The sequence below is a fragment of the Lycorma delicatula genome, chromosome 12 (genome assembly GCF_047948215.1).
Source record: "Lycorma delicatula isolate Av1 chromosome 12, ASM4794821v1, whole genome shotgun sequence".
NCBI classification, from domain to species: domain Eukaryota; kingdom Metazoa; phylum Arthropoda; class Insecta; order Hemiptera; family Fulgoridae; genus Lycorma; species Lycorma delicatula.
This window is the reverse complement of record NC_134466.1, coordinates 16866108-16887593: the sequence shown is the minus strand read 5'-3', so window position 1 is coordinate 16887593 and position 21486 is coordinate 16866108. Positions and strand designations below refer to the sequence as shown.

Sequence of the window (21486 nt, the reverse complement as noted above, 5' to 3'; positions counted from 1 at the left end):
CGAGGCATTTGGGATGCGGTTTCAAGCCGGGCTAGAACCGGAGCGGAACGGCGTGCATCACAATGCACCAGATCTAAATTTCGTTCAGTTGCCCATTTCCTGCCTGCGGAAGAGGCTATGGAGCCTCACGATGGAGGCATGGCAGCTTGAATGGCACACCACGACTAAGGGAAGATCCTTGTATAGGTTTATACAGGATCTGGGGGGATGGTATGTTTCGAATTAATTTTTAAGGGCAGCGGTTGCCCAAGTGCTCACCAACCATGTGGATTTGAAGCAATGTCTGTTTCGGTTTCACCTAGCAGCTGATGAGTTGTGTGTCTGCGGGGAGGTCCAGTCGAACGAGCATATGATGTTCGACTGCCCTGCTCTTGGGGGGGCGGGAGCAGAGACCGGGCCACCCTGGAACCTGTGGTCAGGGGGAAAACTGGCTGCTCATAAACAGCGAGTCAGTGTGGCGAGAGCTGCATTGTCGGACCGTGTGGGAGTTCCTCGATGAGGTTGCGAAGTTTAACCGGCATCGCTAGAGTTTTTTGATTAATCTGGGTTATACTGATTCCTATAGTGCCGCTGTGGGAAGATTTTCCTGAGATAATGGCCGGCCACCAGCCAGATACAAGCTCCAAGCACTTTAAATGGTGGACAGGCATTAGCTGGCATACAGCGACCGAGGCGTGACAGCCTAAATTGCTGTCTTTTATTTTATTAACTTTAATGACTTTTAGTAATTATTAACAAGGGGTGCGCCTCCTCGATCTAGATTTAGTTTGACAAGTGAGAGGTTGGGACACATAAGCGGGTGGTGAATAGCACCCTGCTTAATTCGCTCAAGCTGATAGGTAGCTCACTAGGAGCTTTTAGGTAACGAGGTCGCTAAACTGTTTTAGAGGCGCAGTCAAAAATATATGTAGACATAAATATTTAATAACAATGATAAGCATAGTGTTTTCTTAAGACACTTCGAAACTAATTCTCCCAAGAGAATTTATCATCTAATAAAACTTCCAGAAATTTCACTTTATGGGAAACATAAGTATTGTAATGAGAATTCTATCTACATAAGCAACAGTGTTAAGTGTATCTGAGAAGCAAAATGAAATGATTTTTTAACCATATTTCAAGTTAGATGGTTCAATCCATTCAGCAGACAATTTTTTAAACTGCTATCATAGAATATTCAATTCTTTTTAAGTATGAGTGGCTGAAATGTAGTGTTCAGTTGTTCATAACTGACAAATGAAAAGAAATAGTCAAATGAAATAATTACGGTATAAAAGTACATTAATCATTACAAAAAATTTACTTTTATTTTTTCACATATCATCAAATACAGCTACACATATTTTTCCCATTAGTTTTTTCATTCTGTCAAGTAACAATGTCAGCAGTCTTTCCTTGATCCACGATCTTGTCGCATCGTTTGATTTCCTTGAAGAAATGGGTACTGTTATATCGCTCTTTAAGTGCAGAAAGAATTGAAAATCATAGGACACCAAAAGGTGAGTATGGAAGTTCATATCTCAACTTTACAAAGGCCTCAGCAGTTTCATGTGATGTGTGTGGCCGAGCATTATTGTGTTGAAGCTACGTGGATTGTCGAACGCAACTCACACATCTCCTAAAGTGTTTTAGAAGCACCGAAAGGAGGTGTTTCTACCTTTTGATATTTCTCATCAATCACAGAAACCGGTTGACCACTGCAATGTTCATGTTCATCGTTAATATTCGCTTTACCAGATTTTGATGCATAAAATTTTATTGCCCACCTCTTCACAGTACTTAAATTAACAGTTTTATCACCATAAATGGATTACAGATGATGATGAATGTCACTAATATAAACTTTTTCCGCTGTTAAAAATTCAGTTGCGGCACACTTTTATATGCTTAATGTAGCAGGCGTACATCATTTCATAATAATCAACACTGACTGAAAATGTGAAGACATGAGTCAACAGTTAGAATGTTAGTAGTAGAAAAATGAAACTACAAGATCGTACCATCTTTTGCTTGTTGTGATATTTTATTCTTCCATTACTGTACACCGTGAATTACATTTCTCAGTTATTCGTCGTAATTACCTTCATATTTAGGCAGATTTGTGTCATATGTGAAAAGAGGACAAATGGTTTAAAATAATTTAGTTTTACTACAAATTTTTTTCAATTTTACTAAAGGAATTTTTTTGAGACTGGTATCAACTGCTTTGATCATTTTGCCCTATGAGAATGGAAATTTGTAATGTATGAAAAATACTGTGTCTGACAGGATATCAAACCCAGGACCTCTGGATAAAAGGCTGAGATGGTATCACTTCTCCACAGAAATCGCATTTATTATTTTTAAAAGGATTTTGTAATTTATAAAACTGTAAAAAAATTATTTTTATCTTATTTCTGTATTATAATTTTTAGAAAAAGAAATGACATCAATAAAATTTACTTTAACAGATTAGTAATGTTAATTACATCAAGCACCTTAAAAAAAAAAAATAATTTACTAGAAAACCCACAAAAAGACATAATTGCAATAAAGGAAAACCACTTCCTTAAGTCAGTTAACATTATATATGGATGGTTTTGTAACCAGACAGATTATTAAATTATAGTCTTTTATCTAAATCATTAGTCATAAATGACATTTATCTTACATTAAAGATTCAAGAGGTTTTTGTAAGTAGATGTGTACATTTATACTAAACTGAAAATGATTAATTTATCGACTACATACAAATTAATATTTCTAATTATTTAATAGAAATTATTAATTGTGAAAATAAATTTTCTTGTAAAGAATGGAAAAGTATTAAATTAAAAAATCCTGTTAAAAGTGAAAACGGTAGTATCATATCAAATGGTGTTTCTTATCCATCGAATCTGACATTCATTGACGGTGATGAAATGAGATACTGTGTTTGCTCAGAAAAGTTTTGTGTAAGAAAATGCTGCCAAGATGGTTCTTCTATGAATGAATTAAATGAATGTGTAAAGAGTGAAATGCAGTTTAATCTTATCGACATAAAAAATCATACATTAAATGAATCTGTATTAGATTTAAATAAATTCAGAGTTATTAAATACCCAATAAAACTTGACTGTGTAATGGGAACATATACTGTGGAACCTGAGAAATATTTTATACGTACTAATGGAAGTTTGACCAATTACGGCAAGAAAACAGGTATTATACATAATATAGACAACAGTTGTTTAGAATGGCATAAAACATCTGAAAAGGTTGCATTATTTTTATGTAATGATGAAAATTATTACAATACTTATGGGTTAATTGATTTGATCAGTTCGTCTATATCACTAATATTTCTTATAATAACATTTGTATTATATTGCATTATACCAGATTTAAATAATAACATGCTTGGTAAAAATGTATTAAGTCAAATCATAAGTGTCATATTGATATTTGTCATGTTTCTTATTGGATATGCACTTTTTTTTAAGGACAAAAAAGAGATCGCTATATACATAGGTAAGTCTAGTTTTATATGCATTCTATTTATTTGAAATGATTATACATGTAGAATATAATTAATGCATTTGTAGTTTAGCATCCTAGCTGTATATAATTATTATTATTAATAATAAATGAAATAAAAATGTCACTTACTACTTATTGTTTTTTTAAATTAAAAATTTCAAAGAAGTAGGTTGTTACCCTTTTTAGTCAAATAAATCTGATTGACAATTGACAATTAACAATCCAACTTAGAAGAAGTAACATCCTTCTTTTTTAAATTCTAAATCTTTTAAAAAATTTTTCATACCTCTGATGAAGTGGTAAGAACGCAAAAGCCCTTAAGTAAAAGAATTAAAAAAAAAATAAACAGTAAATTCGTTATTGATAATGGTATGATTAAAATTCCTAGCTTTGTATGATCAGATATTAATTATATAATATAATATATTATTGCAACATAATATATTCTTACTGCAGCCTCAAGACAACAGGTTCTGAATCTAAGGTCCAGTGAAATAAAAATTGAAGTTGAATAAGGAAATGGGCCATAATTTTTTTTTTTGTTTGATGTGCAGTTTTATTCATCTGAATCCATCATTGGATTCAGATAAATCCAAAGGAATAATAACTAAAAATCTGTATGAAGTTGGGAGGAGGTTAAGTGAGGATAAAACGAGGTTTTTTCAAAATATCTCAGAATTGTTGATTTTAGTAAAAATTAATAAGATATATTTTGAAGCTTACAATATTTTGGTTTCTTTTGACATAAAGATTAACAATTTTATTTTTAAGGAGATGAAGACCTTATCTGAAAGTTTTATTTAAAGTATAGGTAAATTTTTTAACATAATTTAATGCCCCATATCTAACGGGCATTATGTTAAAAGTATCTTAGTTAAGATATTTTCTGATGAAGTTCAGTCTTATTCAAAATCCATAGAGGAGTAATAATAAAAAAAAACTTTTTTTTTATTGCCATTTTCAGACTCGACCTCAGATGTCGTCTTATGATTCCATTACATTAGTGGGTCGTTTTGGTTATATATGTGGACAATTTCATTCAGAGGCAAGGGATTATAATCCTTGTTTTTCTTGTTTGCCAGTTGTAGTTTTGTTTCTTATCTTCAGACTGGATAAAATGATTTTTATTAAGTATCATAACCTTTGAATATGGATTATTGATGGCACCTAATTTTGGTTACAGTCTGTAAAGAGGTTGGGGAGATAAGATTACCATGAACTGTTGCGCATTGATTAAAACTGATTTTTAAGAGTCTCTCACTAAATGAGGTTTATCAAAAAATTTACATTTCATCCGGAATAAAAAGGAAACATGAAATTTGTAATATAAATTTGATTTAAAAATCTATATATGTTAGACACAAGTAAATATGGCTTGCTGAATAGTGTTCCCTAAGTCGATTAGATTTTGACGGTTAAGAATTGTCATTATCTAACAACGAATGGTTTTATAAAAATAGAATTTAGCATCGAGGTCTGAAATTTAAAACAACAAAATATAATCTTGTTTTCAGAATCTTAATCTTTACTCGATAGAATTACTTTATTTTATTATTATTTTAAAATTTATATTTATAAATTTGCGTAATTAATAAAAAAATATAACCCAATACTGTAAAATTTCAAAAAAAATTAAGGTTTTTTATTTTTAAACAATTTTAAAATATATAATAGTTTTCCTGAAGAAAGAATCTGCTATAAATAATAAAATTAGTACTAAATATGTGGAAACATTAATAATTATTTAAGTCTTGATTACTTGAAGAAACAAGAATAACCTACTTTTATTTATTTATTATTTCTGCTTCTTGTATTTTCCTTCCCTTTACATCATGTTGCGATAATATTAGTCTCTGCATTCCGGTTTAACAACACAGTTGAATGTGGTAATTATTACATAAATATACAAGTTTCAACAGTACCTCCACCCCCCAAAAACAAACTCTCTTAAGTCTTTATTAATTGAATACATTTTTCTTTGCAGTGCTGTCACATTTTCTTTAATGATGTACTGTTATAAACTTTTAAAGCCATGATGGTGGAAGATTCAGGTAATAAATTCTCGATAAACAGGACCATCTTCTCAATTCAGATTTATTTATGGAAACAACAGGACAAATGTTCTTTTTATATAAAATGAGGTTTATAAATAGGCTATTTATAAATTAACCACAATTGACAGTGCATAGTTTACGGAAGTAATATAATGAGTAACTGTTCTGTGAGAAAATGGTGCAGGAAATTCAGGGAAGGGTGAATTATTGTGCACAATATGGAAGGATGAGGGAGACATTCAATTGAAAGTAATGAATTCGTCGAAAATATTGAACATAATATTCATGATAATGCTGCTTCACAATTACTGATTTTAATGAAAAGATATTTGAAATTTCAAGGCCCATAAATATTATTTTTAATTCTGCCTGTAACAAATCCATAATATTTATGGATTTGTTACATTGTTGGCAGAATGAAAATGAAAAGAATGGGTTGGTATTGACTTACCAGAATTTCTTGAGAGTATTGTTAACAGGGGGCCAGACATTGATTCAGTTCAACAACATTGAGACAAAATGTAATCTACAAGCAGTAGATGCACACATACTCTCCAAACAAGCCTAAAAAATTAAAACAAAAAATTATAGCTATTGTGTTTTGTGATCATAAAGGAATTTTATTGGCCATGCTTCGGAAGAAATGCGAAGATATCCTAACAAAGGTGAACATTTTTTGCTCGACAATGTACAGCCTACATAGCCACTAACACTAAGGGCATACTGAACAATTTTAAGTGGCAGATTTTTTACCATTCTCCTTACAACCCTAATTTGGCGCTGTCTAATTTACATCTGTTCACAAAGTTGAAGAATCGGCTGGATAATGAAGACTTCAAAACAATTATGAGCTCACAGATGCTTTTGGAGGCACTGTTCTTTGAAAAGGAAATAAACAAGTTGGTGTCACGATACAAGTATTTGACTTTGGTTGCAGACTGTATCGAAAATTAATAAATATGTAAATGGTATGTAGTACATTATTTTCAGTCTTTTTTTTTAATTACTTAAACAGAGGTTAAATTATAAATACCCATATAATATATTCAACTGATTTTAATGTAAAAAAAGTTCTATATTCTAAAAATTTCACCACAACATTCTATTTATTATGTGTAAAATTTGCATGTTTTCTATTAATGTCATTACATGCATATTCTCTTTACATCAGTCGATCTGCAAAATTTAATTCTGTCATATCGAGTAATTGTTCTTTGTAGGTAAATTTACATCTATTCTGTCCGATGTAATATTTAATGAAATCACTTTAGTCTAATTTATGAAATCCTGGGTTGTATGTCAGTGTGTTTTCTATTAGAATTCTTTATGATCTTTCATATTTTTTTTGTTTTTTTGAAAGCAACACAATAACTTTTTTGAAAATGTTGGTAGTTGCACTGCTGCCCTACGTTTAATGAAATTAAGTATTTTTGTCATTAAGTGTGATTTGTACTGTACTTTATGTAGCACACTGCCCCATAATTGTGGGTGACAATGTAACATTATAAAAAAACTTCATTTTTCCTACAGCGATTGGTGGTTAGATGCACTATAGATATCTGTTCTGGGTTTTCTAAATATTGTGAAGATGAATTTATTATCATTTTGGATATGGAGAGGTCAAAAAATTTAAAGGATTTATATTCTACAGTGAAACATAAGTAAGATGTAGTTTTTATCAATGCACACTAGTCAATTTTCATACTTGATAAAAATATAACAAATTAGTTACTTCTTAGAGTAAATAATGGGCCATATAGCGCTTCGGTCATGCTAAAAAAATATTCCATCTTTATCATCTCAAATGAGCATAAAAAAATTTTATAGTTATTTACATTTTCACATCTGTTAATAATAAGTAATTGTACCATTTGTATATTTTTTCAGGATATCCACGAGTGTATGGTATGCTTGCAAATTCTTTCTGGTTAAATGTGACATGTTTTGACATCTGGATAGTTTTCAGGTAATAATATATTTCTGTCTTATTAAAAATTAAAATAATTAATTACTATTAAACCACTGAAATTGAAACACTAAATTTTTATTACATTTATTTTTTAAATGGATGGAAATTCATCCAATAATTTTATCCTCTTTTAGGAATTGGCTGTAACCATTGGTGTCCCTCATGCCCCACTTTGGTCACATGTGTAATGGAAATTGTAGTAAAACTGAAGTACAAATATTCATTTTTCATTCTGGAAAACTGTTGCAACTTTTCTTAGTCTTAATAGTAATTTCTATAATTTAATACTTAATTAGCAATTTATAAATATTTGGCTTAATAATTATAAATTATTAAAAATGTATAATTCTTAATGACAGAAATGAAGTTTGATTAAAATATTTCTTCAGACATATATTTATATCCTTATTTGATTATTTAACATTATATCTGAATAAAGTAGATGTCATTTTGTTTCAATAAAATGTATAATATTTTAGCTGAGAAATTATAATTTTATAAAACTGACTACAGTAGCTGCTATTTTGAGACTTTATAATAATTTAAAATTGTTGTGTTAATGATAATATTTGAGCATGAATATGTATAATATTACTTCAGTTTGTTCCTGAGATATCAATTTCTATTTAAAAATAAAAATCTGGTATTAATTTGAAGAACACAATACGAGGACTTCGTAACTACCGAACGGACGGTTCGGTGAGTTATTGTCCTGACAAAGAAACGCAAGATTTTTCAGAACTTTTTTTTTTTTAATTTTTAACCTAGTCACCTTGCAATTCGATACATTTAGGACAGCGAATTTTCAACTTTTTATTACACTCAGTATAATGCGATTTTTCGAACTCTGCAAATCAAGCGGTTGTCTCAGTTTTGACCTCATCATTTGAAGTGAATCTTTGCCTAGTGGACCGTGTTTTCAGGTTGTGAAGAGAAACTGCTCGGTGGAAACAAATCCAAAGAATACGGTGTATGTGGAAGCAGTAGAAAAGTAGGCCACTGGCTTTTATAACAGGCGCATTAACACTATTTGTAGCCATGGCTCTCCTGCAGTGAGTGTTTCCCTTTCTTTGAAAAATATTCAATCGATATGTTTTTGGTCGACTGTTAATTTATCCGTCACACATTGAAAGTAAATCTTTTTCATACTCAAAACATCGTGTAAAATGTAGTGAACTCGGTCTATCAAGATCTTTAAAATTTCACCAAGCTCACATACCTTCAATCGGCCATAACTTAATTTGGCGTTGTGGATTTCGTGAAATTCGTCGTCGGTAACGATTTTTCGCGTCCCGAGTGTTCCTCATTTTGTATAGCTACACCGCGTTTAAATTTATCAATTCGGTTTTTTACCGTCGAGTAGGAAGGGGAGTTTAGCTTTTTCAATATGTCCGTCTTGGTTAAACTTTTTAAATCGGTTCATAACATTTCTATTTATCATAATAACTTATCTATTTTTCATAATACGTTGTAAGCTGCTTGCTTTGATTGCCACAAACTAAACCACTAAAAACACGCGTCGGAAACTTCGCAGCACACATCCTATCCGATCATAACTAAAACATCATTGTCATTTAGTTATACCTGCACCATCTTTGCGTCAGGCCGAGAACTTTCTTAATAAGACTAGTGAATAAACCCTGAAAAACAATTATTTTCTTCCACTAGCATATATTTTTGTCATTTTGTTTTGTTTATTTATATAAATTTCTGTTACTATTACTTATGATTGTTAAACGGTAAAAGTATGCAAACTAATTTTAATTTTGAATAAATCATTTTTGAGTATCATATAAATACTTGTATTCAAATATAACTGATTATGACGACTGCTATATCTAATAATGAAACGTAAAAAAACATACTTCCATTTTGTTTTATAGAAATGTTTGAAGTAATTTTAATGAACTGAAGCTCACTTAATTATCTTGATCTAAAAGATATTTTTTTTGTTATGTCTTTAGCGGTTATTCTCAACCTTACCTTAGTCTGACTAAAAAACAGGAGATGAAAAAGTTCTTAATCTACTCGGCCTACGCCTGGGCTGTGCCGGGGATATTGTGTATTATACGTTATAATATTTGTAACTATGACTGATTCTATTTTCTTTATCAATTTTTTAACAAATAATATATGCAGTATGTATAGTGTACCCACCATTTTAAATGTGCCACCATTAAACCTTAATATACAGGAAAGGCTTCGAACCAAATTTAAATTTGGTACTTTTCACGAATCTATTAATGCCTTATACTTGTGAGGTATTAATAATAAACTACTGAAACTTTTGAAATCTTCATCGTTTTTCCAGTATGGAGGACTACTTCATTTTATAAATGGAAACCCCCAATTTTTAAAACGCTTTTGTAATTTTAGTTCTACGCACGACTCAACATTTTTATTCTTGGACGTTTTTCATTAAACGCAACCGTTCACCTGTCAACAATGTCTTAACATTGTATAAAACATTTTTAGAAAGGACAGGCTTGCTTAGATTTTCACGGTCGGTTGTGAATTTAATTTCATAAATTTTAATTGTTATGCAGTGACGGCTCGCGTATAGGCACTGTGGAACTGCATCACACCCTATTTCCACTTGATATTATAGATAACATTTAATATGAGTACTTTTTTCTTTAATTCTTTCTTTATAATTGTGCAATATATAATCTTTAAGCTTAATGTCAGTAGCCATCTTCCAGTTTATGAAAAAGACAAAAATTTTTGTATGGAACTGTACGCTTCAGAGTTCCAGCGGCGTGGTGTTTGGCTATTGTCCGTGTGCGCACATAGGAAGCTGCATGCGAGGCTGCGAGGGAGAGAGAGCACTGTCGCTCTCGCAAGTGCCGACCCTGGCGTGCTGGTGGAAGGTAGTTTTTTTACTCCGAGTGTGTATGGAATGTTCCTTGTTCGTTCCTTTTCCTAGTTTAGTCGGTGGAAGGAATATGAAAGAGGTTTAGTTGTTTTTTTCAGTAATGATGAAAAGATGGCAGAAATCAAGGGTTCTTTGATTGTCAAATCTGTCTAAAAAGACGCTGGAAGGACGAAAGAGAAGGTAATTAGTAAAAATCAATTACGTATTTGTTTCTATGTACATAGAAATTTAAATTAAGCACCATTGGACTGTAGTGTTTTTAAGTGGACATTTTATTAAGTTTATCTAATAATACTAGAAAATATTATTTGTATTGACATTTTATTATTTATTAAGTGAAACCGAATACGGTTTTTAATCACAGTGTGCTTAAAAACCGTATATATGGTACACAGTTTACAATTAGATTATTGTCCTGCTTCCAGCTTTTCTATTTGATTCATTTTTTTTCGGTTCTTTTATTTTAAAGAAAACTAACCATGGCCTTGAAAAGGCCCAGAAAAAAGTTTTTCTGGAGCAGCACCCCACTAATTTTAGCAACAAGCCACCGTTGTTATAGTGACTTATTGTTATATTAAGCTGATTACTTTTTTTAAAATATTCTTTATCTCTTGAATTGTAATAAAGAATTTTTTTGACAATATTTTTTTGTTTAGTCTGAAGTAATAATATTTATTTTCAAAAAATTTAATGAAAAATAATTTGTCGATATCATTAAATTAATAAGTTTATTTTCATAAACTGAAATAAAACAATATATTTTTCTGTGCTGCATTTTTTGCATTCATTTATTAGAATAGAGTACAGTAAAACATTTTTCCTCATTTAATGTGTTGTAAAACTGTAAAGATGAAAAGTCTTGTAGCTTCAAAGTTAACCAAATTAATGAAATATAAAAATACAGCACCAATGAAACAACAAAGATTAAAATTATAACTCTGTGACTTACGTTACTTAGATTCAACTTATAGGGTTCATGCTGTCAATAGGTACAGCTGGTGATTAGGTAACAATTAGGAGAATCACTGCATTAAACAGAAAATATTTGAGAATAAAAATCATATAAAAAGTCACTAATTTATGCCAGTGACTTAAGAGATGAATTAAAAACCCCAAGCTTTCATGTTACTTTTTTACAGATTTCAATACTAGATTGTAGATACCGGTGTTTTCAATTAACCACACATCTTAGGAATGGTTGATCTGAGACTGTACAAGACTACACTTCATTTACATTTATACATATTATCCTCATTCATCATCTGATGAGGATGGTGGTGGTTCCAGAGGCTAAACAGAAAAGAAAGCTTCCATGTACAGCAGCTCAAACATTTTTAATGAAAACTTTAGATTACAACAACCTTAATCAAAATAGCAGCCATGTAATATTTTTCAGCTAGTTTCAAAGGTAGTCCCCCCACAATAGATCCAAATAGTGACTCGCAATGAAAGATAGATCACTTTGAGGTAGAAGCATTTGCTTAATTTTATTTTTTTAATTATTTTACTGTTACTGTTGTTACTTTTGTACATAACTGAAAAAACATTAAATGACCACCATTTTAGTTAGGGTTACCTATTGGAATAATATATCACAACTCTAGCCTTTCCTTTAAACATTTTTGAGTTGGCCCTGAAGAGGGGACCTTCGGATGTGGTAGGTTTTTTAACCAAAAAATTGATTTTTTTGAGGTAAAACCATTTGCTGAATCTCATTTTAAGAGTTGAAATTTATTTCAGTGTTACTATACTTTATGAATACTGTGTATATAAATTCTCCTTAATTCAGTAGCATGGAAAACATGGTTTGCTTAGCATAATTTTTTATCTTGTAATCAAATCAGAATAGTATATATTTACGCTAAAATATAGAGACAAAATATTACAGTTTAATAAAATATTAAACTGAAGATGATGCATACAGGAGAAAATAGGATTGAAATGCCTTTTTATTTTTTATTGAATAAAATGTAGATTTATAATAATTTATGTTTTGAATGTTATAATTATAAATAAAGATGTAGGTTATATACTTGAAATAATTATTGCTGAGTTTTCTATCTTATGTAATTGTAACTGTGTTATTTCAGGATAATAAAGATTTATTTTACTTTTTGACCGGCTTACTCATCTAACTTTAATTATATTCTGTGGTTAACATGTTTGATACAATATACATATATTAATTTTTCAAACATGTTGCTTACAACAGATAATAAATTTATTAAAAAACGAGGATTCTAGTGGTCTGCCACATCCTTATACATCTCATCACCACGCATCCTCTGCTAAAGATTATTTTAATTATAATTATAATAAATAATTTATTGCATAATTACATGAAATCAGAGTAGCATCATAAAATAAATAATTAGAAAATAAAAATTAGAAGTGATTAAAGTCCATATAATTTATTTACATACAATATAAATTCATGAAATTATGTTTTGGAAAATATATGAAGATATTAAATACAAAAGATAACAGCCAAATAATTCAAAAATCAAAAGTTATTAATGAAGATTATTGGAGCACATGTTTATGTGCAAGTTTAACAGTTGCAGAAGATTCAGGGTTTTTTAATTTTTAAATTAGTATTATTTAAAAATTCATCAATAGAGAAATATTGTTTCTGTAAGATAAGATTTTTTAGTTGTATTTTAAATAAATTAGTCAGAAGATTTTTTTAATAGATAAATAATTTATTAGATATGGAATAAGCATAATAAGGCCCTTTCTTGAGTTAAATAAATAGGAAAAAGGTTTTGCTGACGTTTTTTGATAGAAGCAATAAGGAAAACAATAAGTTACTATTCTTTTTAACAAGACCACACAGTCATAAATATAAACTAAGGGTAAGTTAACATTTACAAATTTATATATATATATATATATATATATTCACAGTTATATACTGGTATATAATTGTGAATATAAGCACTGGCTAAAAGCACGTACCGTAAAACAAACAAGATGGTTTCCAAAAGAGTCGATAGATCACCATAAGGAGACAATACTTTGCATATGCCCAGAACTGAAACAATGGTTTCACCCAGGAGGTGATGCTTTTTGACAGTATTCTAACCTATGATGAGATGTGGATTCACCATTATTAAGTGGAATCAATAAAAATAGAGCATGGATTGGAAGAACAAGAGTTCAGCTATTAAGGAAAAATGTTGAACCCGATCATCAACAGGTGATATAATGACAGTATTTGGTTAACATTGCTGATTGTATAATTTTCCCATCAGCTAATAACAACAGGATTTTTGAGTCTCATATCCCCTTTCTGGCTATTTTATTAGATGAATAATTTGCTTGGAATGAACAAATTGATTTTGTTAGTTAAAAAAATGAAACTGTATAGTTTTACTTTGAAGTACCTTAGTAGAATACTGAGTTTATCATCATTATTAAACATATATAAATATTTATGTATATTCCTCTCTGAAGTGTAATGTCATTTCTTAGGGCTACCTCAAAAACTTGAGTATTCAAAATAAAAAGGGCTATAAATATGGTTTGTATTTAGAAAATTAAAAATGTTAACTAATACTTGTGCTTATAATTATGAATTCAATCACTAATAAAAAAAAAAATAATCACTTATTAATAAAAAATAACAATTTTCAAACCAGACAAAAGAACATTTTACAGGTAAATTTTCATAATACCTCAGCTTATAAGAAAGGGTCTTACGTCTCTGTTGTCATTTTTAATGAATTGCTGAACTATTTAAACCATCTTCCCACTAATTATATATAAAATATAGTGAAAGGTTTTTATTTTACAGAAACAATATTACACGGTTAATGAATTTTTAAATAGTTTTAAAGAATTTTAATTTTTTGTAAGCATTTAAAACAATTTTTTAATTTCTTTTCTTGCATCTGTTCAAGGTTAGAATTATTTTTTTCTAATCTTCTACTCAAGTAACCCACCGGGTTGGTCTAATGGTGAACACGTCTTCCCAAATCAGCTGATTTGGAAGTCGAGAGTTCCAGCATTCAAGTCCTAGTAAAGGCAGTTATTTTTATATGGATTTGAATACTGGATTGTGGATACCGGTGTTCTTTGGTAGTTGGATTTCAATTAACCACACAACTCAGGAGTGATCAAACTGAGACTATACAGGACTACACTTCATTTACACTCATACATATCATCCTCTGAAGTAATAACTGAATGGTAACTGCCCCTCTGGCAGTTACCAATCAGTTACCAAGCTACTAAACAGGAAAAAGAAAGTCTTCTATTCAAGTAGTATTCGTTAACACTTGAATTGTGAATTTTTTTATAATCATTTCTTATATTTAGTATCTTCATGTATTTATCTTATCATTTCTTGGGTTTATACATTAAATAATTAATATGGAGTCTAATGACTTCTATTTTTTTATCTTACTATTAATTTTGGCTGGATTGTCTCATTCCATTCTGATCAAGGTTTTATCTTGATTCATCGGGTCTAATGCTTGGGCATTTTTTCTTATCAGCAGAGTAATAAACCTTATCGTTCTTGACGTAATCAAAATAATCTATTACTGTACACCCATCAGAATAAGAGATTAATTTATTATTTGATTGATTAATAATGAAATTCTCATGTGTGTGTGTATGTTTTCAATTTCAGCAAGACTACTATTCATTTCAGTATATACTACTGTTTCTACAACATTGCAAATTGTAAATTTATTACTGTTTTTAGCTACAGTAAAAAAACTTTATGATCATAATAAATTAACTAAAAATGTATTAACTGATGAATGCATGAGAAATTACAATAAAAAAGAAAAAGAAAGGTATGTAAATTTCATTAGCTAAATTTTAAGTAAGTGAGACCTTATAATAAAAAAATAATAATAATCAGAATACTTTAATAACTGCTAAAAAGGTATTTATGTAAATATACAAGAGATGGTGCAAGTGTGTCAATGTTTTGTCGGTAGAGATTGAAGAATAGATCAACAAATTTAGCAACATCTAAGGAGTAAATTTGTATTATACTTAAAATAAAAATGTGTGTTTTCTGATGAAATGACATAAATTACATTTAAGAAGTATTTAAATACTTTTTTCTTGTATCATTATGAAAGTGATCTCTGCTCAATAGAAATTCTGTATATGTATTTGTACAAAGTCTCAGAGTAACTTTCTCTTCTCTACATATGATCAGTTTCTGTACTCTATGTGATGCAAGAGTAGATTTTGGTGAAACTTTTTTATGAGAAATTGCTTTTGTTTTACATTGTAATCATGCACAAAACTGATTGTGTAGTTACACTTTTAATTTAAATATTTTGTTTTAACTTTAAATACAAAATTAGATTTGAAACATATTAATTACAAAAAAAATCAGTCAAATTGATGAAAACCAATAAATTGGGGTAAAAAAACTTTGTTTTTTATGTTTGACATATAATAACTTAATAGGTTATAAACACATTACACATTTACGTGTTACTTTTATTTTGGAAAAATTTGTAAAAACAAAATTTACTATTAAAAAATTATAACAAAAAAACTGGAAATTATACAATTATTCATTTATTATTTAATAAAATAAATAAATAAAAATTCATTAGATAATATTTTTTTTATTAATGACAGAAATACAATAAATTATTTGAAAAATTATTATTTCAAAGTTGGCAATAAAATTTAACAACAGCTGATCAACAATATGCAATACTATGTTTGTGTTTAAATCATTACATGGCAAGAAGTAAATCCTCATGTAACAGTGGAAGGAAATTTTCAACACTTATTTACTATCAATGTATTTCTTCTACAATCAGCGGTTTGGACCGTTCATATTATCTTGCCGCATAAATCCTAAGGTCGACTTGTACTTTCTTCAAGAAGAATTGCCACATTTGCTTGAAGATGTTCCTCTAGCATTGAGACACAAGTGTACTTCTAGCACTGTGGCGCACCTCTCCGCTTCTCTTGTGCCGATTCCACACACTAAAATATTAATTTCTTTGAGAAATGGATCGGTCGTGCAAGTCAACATTCCTTGCCACAAAGATCGTCTGATGTAACACCTTTAGGTTTTGACATCAAAAATGATAGTGGGGCCGTCATATTTAAAAAAAAAATTATTTAAGATCCGATTTGGTTCATAAACAGAATAATATATTAGTTACTTAGATATTTTTGCAAATCATGGACCCACGAAATTGTGGCGGGGTCGTGATATTTAAATAAAAATTTATTTATGGTCCGATTTGTATCATATACAAAATATATATTAGTGACGAGAAAAAAATATTTTTTGCAAAACATGGACCTCCTAGGTAGTGGTGAGGTCGTGATATTTCAAAAAAAAAATTATTTATTGTCCGATTTGGTTCATATTAAGAATATATGTTAATGACGTGAAAGGAAATATTTTTGCAAAACATGGATGGACCTCCTAGGTGGTGGTGGGGTCGTAATATATAAAAAAAAATTTATTTATGGTCGGATGTGGTTCACATTCAGAATATATATTAGTTACGTGAAATGAAATATTTTTGCAAAACATGGATCTGCTAAATGGTGGTACGGTCGTGATATATCAAAAAAAATTATTTATGGTCCTATATGGCTCATATTCAAAATAATAATTATTACATGAAACAAGAGATATTTTTGCAAGACATGGACCTAGGTGGTGTTAAAGTCGTGATATTTGAAAAGAAATTTATTTATGGTCCGATTTGGTTCATATATATATTACTTATGTTAAAGGAGATATTTTTGGGAAACCTGGACTTGCTAGGTGATTGTGGGGACGTGATATTTAAAAAAAAAATGTGTTTGTGGTCCGATTGGTTACATATTCAGAATATATATTAGTGAAGTGAAACGAAATATTATTGGAAAACATGGACCTCCTAGATGGTGGTGGCGTTGTGATATTTAAAAAAAAAATTATTTATAGTCTGCTTTCGTTCATGTTCAGAATGAGATATTTTTGCAAAACATGTACCTCCTAGGTGTCGGTGTGGCCGTGATATTTCAAAAAAAAATTTATGGGTTCTTTCATATTCAGAATATATATTAGTTCTGTGAAATGCGATATTCTGGAAACGCATCTGGGGATGGATGAAAAATATTGTATACAAAACAAAAATGCATTCTCTTGAGGAATTAATTGTCTGCATTATGGATGCGGCTGAGCAACATAACGACAGCCCTAAGAACTAAAAAGAGCAACAAAAGCAGTACAGAAGTGTGCCAAGAATGTGTTGAAAATGTCGGGCTCGCTTTTGAACATCTATTATAAACTGCTACATATACACTTTGGTCTAGTGTACTGTTTCTAAATAAGATTCTAATTTTTCTAAATTCTCTTTATTTTATTCAACTTATGTTAAACTATTTTGTTCATAATTAATTAAGTTCTCCTTAAACGTTTTATGTGTTTATAACCCACTTAACAAAATTATTGTACATCAAACATAAAAAATAGAGTTTTTTCTCCAATTTATTGGTTTTCACCGCAGATTTCTCAAAACCTACTGTAGTTACGGTTCTGAGACCTGTTTTATTCGATTTTTTTAGGTCAAAAACCATAAGAAATCACTAATTCTGTCGCTTAATTAACATCTTAAAAATTTCAGTTCGACCTCATTTCACCGAGGTAGCCGAAATCTGAGCCACATCTTTCATTAGCCATAACTCACAAACGAGGCAATTTAGGATGTATTCCCCCCCTCACTCACTCTCTCTCTTTCTGTCTGTGTGTGTGTGGTATATAGAGGATCCAACGAAGAAAGCGAGAAACTTTCAGAATCTGCTGGTGAAAATAATGAAAAGAGTTCATATAAACAAAAGTCTGCAAATGTTTTGCTTTCGAGACTAGCGCAAAATTTTGCCTGGATTTCAGCTCTTCTAATAAAAAAAGCCCTATTGTAATTTTTGGAACTTAAGGAGTAAATTATGATTAAAGTTTCTTATATAACTTGAGCTAGGAAACAATATAAAACGGATTTCATAACTGTAACTCCAGTAGTTTTTAAGAAATTCACCTAAAATATAAAATTTGGTATTGAAAAATAAGTTTCTTTTAGGTTTGTAATAATAGCTTTCTTTGTTTGACTAATAAATGAGGAAGATTTAGTAACAAAACTAAATAATAATACTATTGTATTTAATTCTGAGAAAATTAGTATAAATGTAACCGATAAAAAATAAATAAAAAGTTTAAGAAATCAGTTTTTTATTGATTTGCAAAACAAATGAAAAATAAATAGAAAATCGTATTAAATTTTTTCTGTACCTAATAAACATTCTTTTTAAAAACAAAAACGCTAATTACTCAAAATAACTTTTAAAAGAAACAAAAAATTTATAAAAAATATTTTAGCTGTGTATATTAAATAAATTACTTAGATAAAACAAAATAATTATGTAAAAAACTAAATTGAAACGTAAGTTATTTAGAAATATTTTAAAAAATTTTATTGTTTAAATTGGCAATACTAACATCTGGTCAACAATGAAAATTGGGTACTTCATTTGAATCTGTTGCCATAAACTATGATACTGATAAAGAAAGTGTTGTATTATTTCATATTGTAGTGTAAAAATGATTGAATTTCGATTTTATAACGAGGAATATGTCGATATAATTTTTGTTTATGGATTTTTTAATGGATTCTGAAGCTGCTCAACGTGAATATAAGGAGAGATTACCTGGAAGGAAGATTCCAAATACAAAAACGTTTTCTTCAGTCTATCAGCATTTGCAAACGAAAGGGTTCGGAAATGCTGATAGGGTTTCCAACATGGTAGTTTTCTGCTGAACGCCAAGTAATTCATCGTGTTAATGATGAACATCTTGTGATTCAACATATTCAGCATAGCCCAGGCACTAGTACAAAGCGAATTTCATGTCAAAAAACAAAGTGTAGCGAATCCTACGGAAAGACAATTTTTATCCATTCTGCCTGCAGAAGATTCAAAATTTGCGGCTAACAGATTACCCCCATCGGTTAAACTTGTTTCATTGGCTTCTAGATAACGCTGATTAGGCAAATTCAATTTTATTTACTGATGAAGCCACTTTTACAAGAAACAGAGTCTTTAATTATAAGTAGTTATTTATATACACACATATATATACACACACACACACATATATATATATATATATATATGTATATAAACAGAATGTTTATAATCCCAAAATAAAATTAGTCTTTCTGCCGCCAAATTAGTCAATACTACCGCTTTATTTCAACCGATCGATCAGGGAATTATTCAATCGTTTAAATTATATTACATCAGAAGAACATTTAAAATTATTTTAGACGAGATGGATTCCAATTGTGAGCGGAATGTTACATGTTGGAAGAAATTTAATATTCCTGACTACATTATGTGCATCAAGTCTTCTTTAGATGAAATAAAACCGTCAACTCTGGTGTCTTGAAAGAATGTGCTTCAAACAGATATGCTGAAAGGTACTGGTGACATCGAGACCCCAGGAAATATCGCTGAAAGCAGTACCTTGTTCAATAGGGAAAATTGGGTTTGATGAAGTAGATGACACAGGTATTGAAATCTCATAAACACATGAGAAGAACTTAATGAACAACATCTGGAATATTTAATGATGCAGGTAAAATATGAAGGTGAAGAGGTAGAAGATATGATCCCTGGAAAACGGTTACCAAAGACATTAAACTATTTCATGATCTTACCCAGTTTTTTATAGATGCTGATCCATCTTTGAATAGAAGCTTATTTTTTAACCGCAAAATTGAAGATGCCATGCAAGAATACATAGAACTTCACACGGATTTAAAAACAAGGCGAGACAAGGAAAAATTATTTTTTTAAATTTAAATGCAATCCAAAATACTGTAGGTTGTTTTGTAAATTTCCTTTACAGTAATTTTAGTTTTAGTGTACGTAATACTGTAGTGCTCTTTTCTTGACTTTTTAAGGCGATTACTGAGTAATCGATTTTTAAGACGATTTGAACATGTAATACCGTTTTCTAATACAGTACATACTGTAGTGAGTTTTTAAATCAAACAGTTCGGAAATGCTTACGAGTAGATTAGGAAATATACTGTATTTTGTTAAATATTTTTTGTGTAATGTACCTGTGTACTGATTTTTTTCCTTTTACATAGAACCTAACTATTCTTCCTTAAATGTGTATTAGTTCCGTTATATATTCACGGTTTTATGTATTCGCATCATTTTTGCAGTCTCTAACCCCGGCGAATAATGAGATTTTACTGTACTTAAATTATACATAAATACAATTTTTATATATACATGTATTTTGATAATTATCAATAAATAACAAAATAATTATCTGTTTCAGGTTCAATTTGTATTTAGAGCTGAGTTAGTTATGGGTATACCGTGGATTTCAGACATTAGAACTAATATTTCCCAGCTTAGATCTGCTATGGCAAATCATGTTTACCTTTAATTTATTCCAAGGTGTAATGATGTTTATTATATTTATATGTAAAAAACGAATACTTCACGCTATCAATGTTAAGTTATGGCCATCAAAAATTATCTTTACATATAATGAAAGCTCTTCAAAAAACAGTAAAGCCACCGAAACATCAAGTTCAAGAGGTACGCAAGGTCAATGTACAAATAAAACTGATGAAAAAGAAGTGAATGAAATGATTGAATTAGATATTAAACTGAAAAGTAAATGACATAAACCTCAACAGTTTGATGTAGATTATATCTAAAATCATTTTAGCACGAGATAAAGTAACACAGACACTTATTATTGTAGTGTCTTATAATTTATTATAATGTAATACAGACAGTAAAATTGAAATAAAAAAGTTTAAACAAAAAAGGACTGTTCTTTTTCAAACCTGTGTATTTAGTTTAAATATAAGTTGTAATAACCTGACTAGAATCAATTTTAAGGAGCAGAACTTTGATTAAAATGATTAAATATTAAATTAGTGAATTTAAATTTATCTATATTTTTCTCTCAAATTTTATAAATATTTTTATTCTATTAAGAAATGAAATTTATAGCAACATATTGCATTTCTGTTTAAGAACCGTCTAATGAAAACAGTCAATTGTACTGTACAATGAACTAT

At 29.7% G+C, this 21486-nt stretch overlaps 1 protein-coding gene across 3 annotated transcripts; it reads left to right on the top strand.

The window, feature by feature from the left end:
- Positions 1–2722: 2722 nt before the first annotated feature.
- Positions 2723–21218, top strand: LOC142332922 (G-protein coupled receptor Mth2-like). 3 transcript variants are annotated; one of them, XR_012758440.1, is made up of 4 exons: positions 2723–3489; positions 7440–7518; positions 15033–15201; positions 20730–21218. XR_012758440.1 is itself a non-coding variant. In XM_075379624.1 (3 exons), the coding sequence occupies exons 1-3, from the start codon at positions 2901–2903 to the stop codon at positions 9616–9618; spliced, it is 801 nt and encodes a 266-aa protein (XP_075235739.1). In that variant the 5' UTR covers positions 2723–2900; the 3' UTR covers positions 9619–9699. The 3 variants fall into 3 exon arrangements, 1 of the variants encoding a protein (XP_075235739.1); XR_012758441.1 differs by lacking the exon at positions 20730–21218 and adding an exon at positions 10269–10576 and having other exon boundaries at positions 15033–15170; XM_075379624.1 differs by lacking the exons at positions 15033–15201; positions 20730–21218 and adding an exon at positions 9486–9699.
- Positions 21219–21486: the final 268 nt, after the last annotated feature.

Excerpts from the sequence above, each read along its gene's own strand:
- LOC142332922 (XM_075379624.1), top strand. The coding sequence starts at position 2,901 with ATGAGATACTGTGTTTGCTCAGAAAAGTTTTGTGTAAGAAAATGCTGC. Across the intron at positions 3,490-7,439 it reads AGAGATCGCTATATACATAG|GATATCCACGAGTGTATGGT; the intron begins GTAAGTCTAGTT and ends ATATTTTTTCAG. Across the intron at positions 7,519-9,485 it reads GACATCTGGATAGTTTTCAG|CGGTTATTCTCAACCTTACC; the intron begins GTAATAATATAT and ends TTATGTCTTTAG.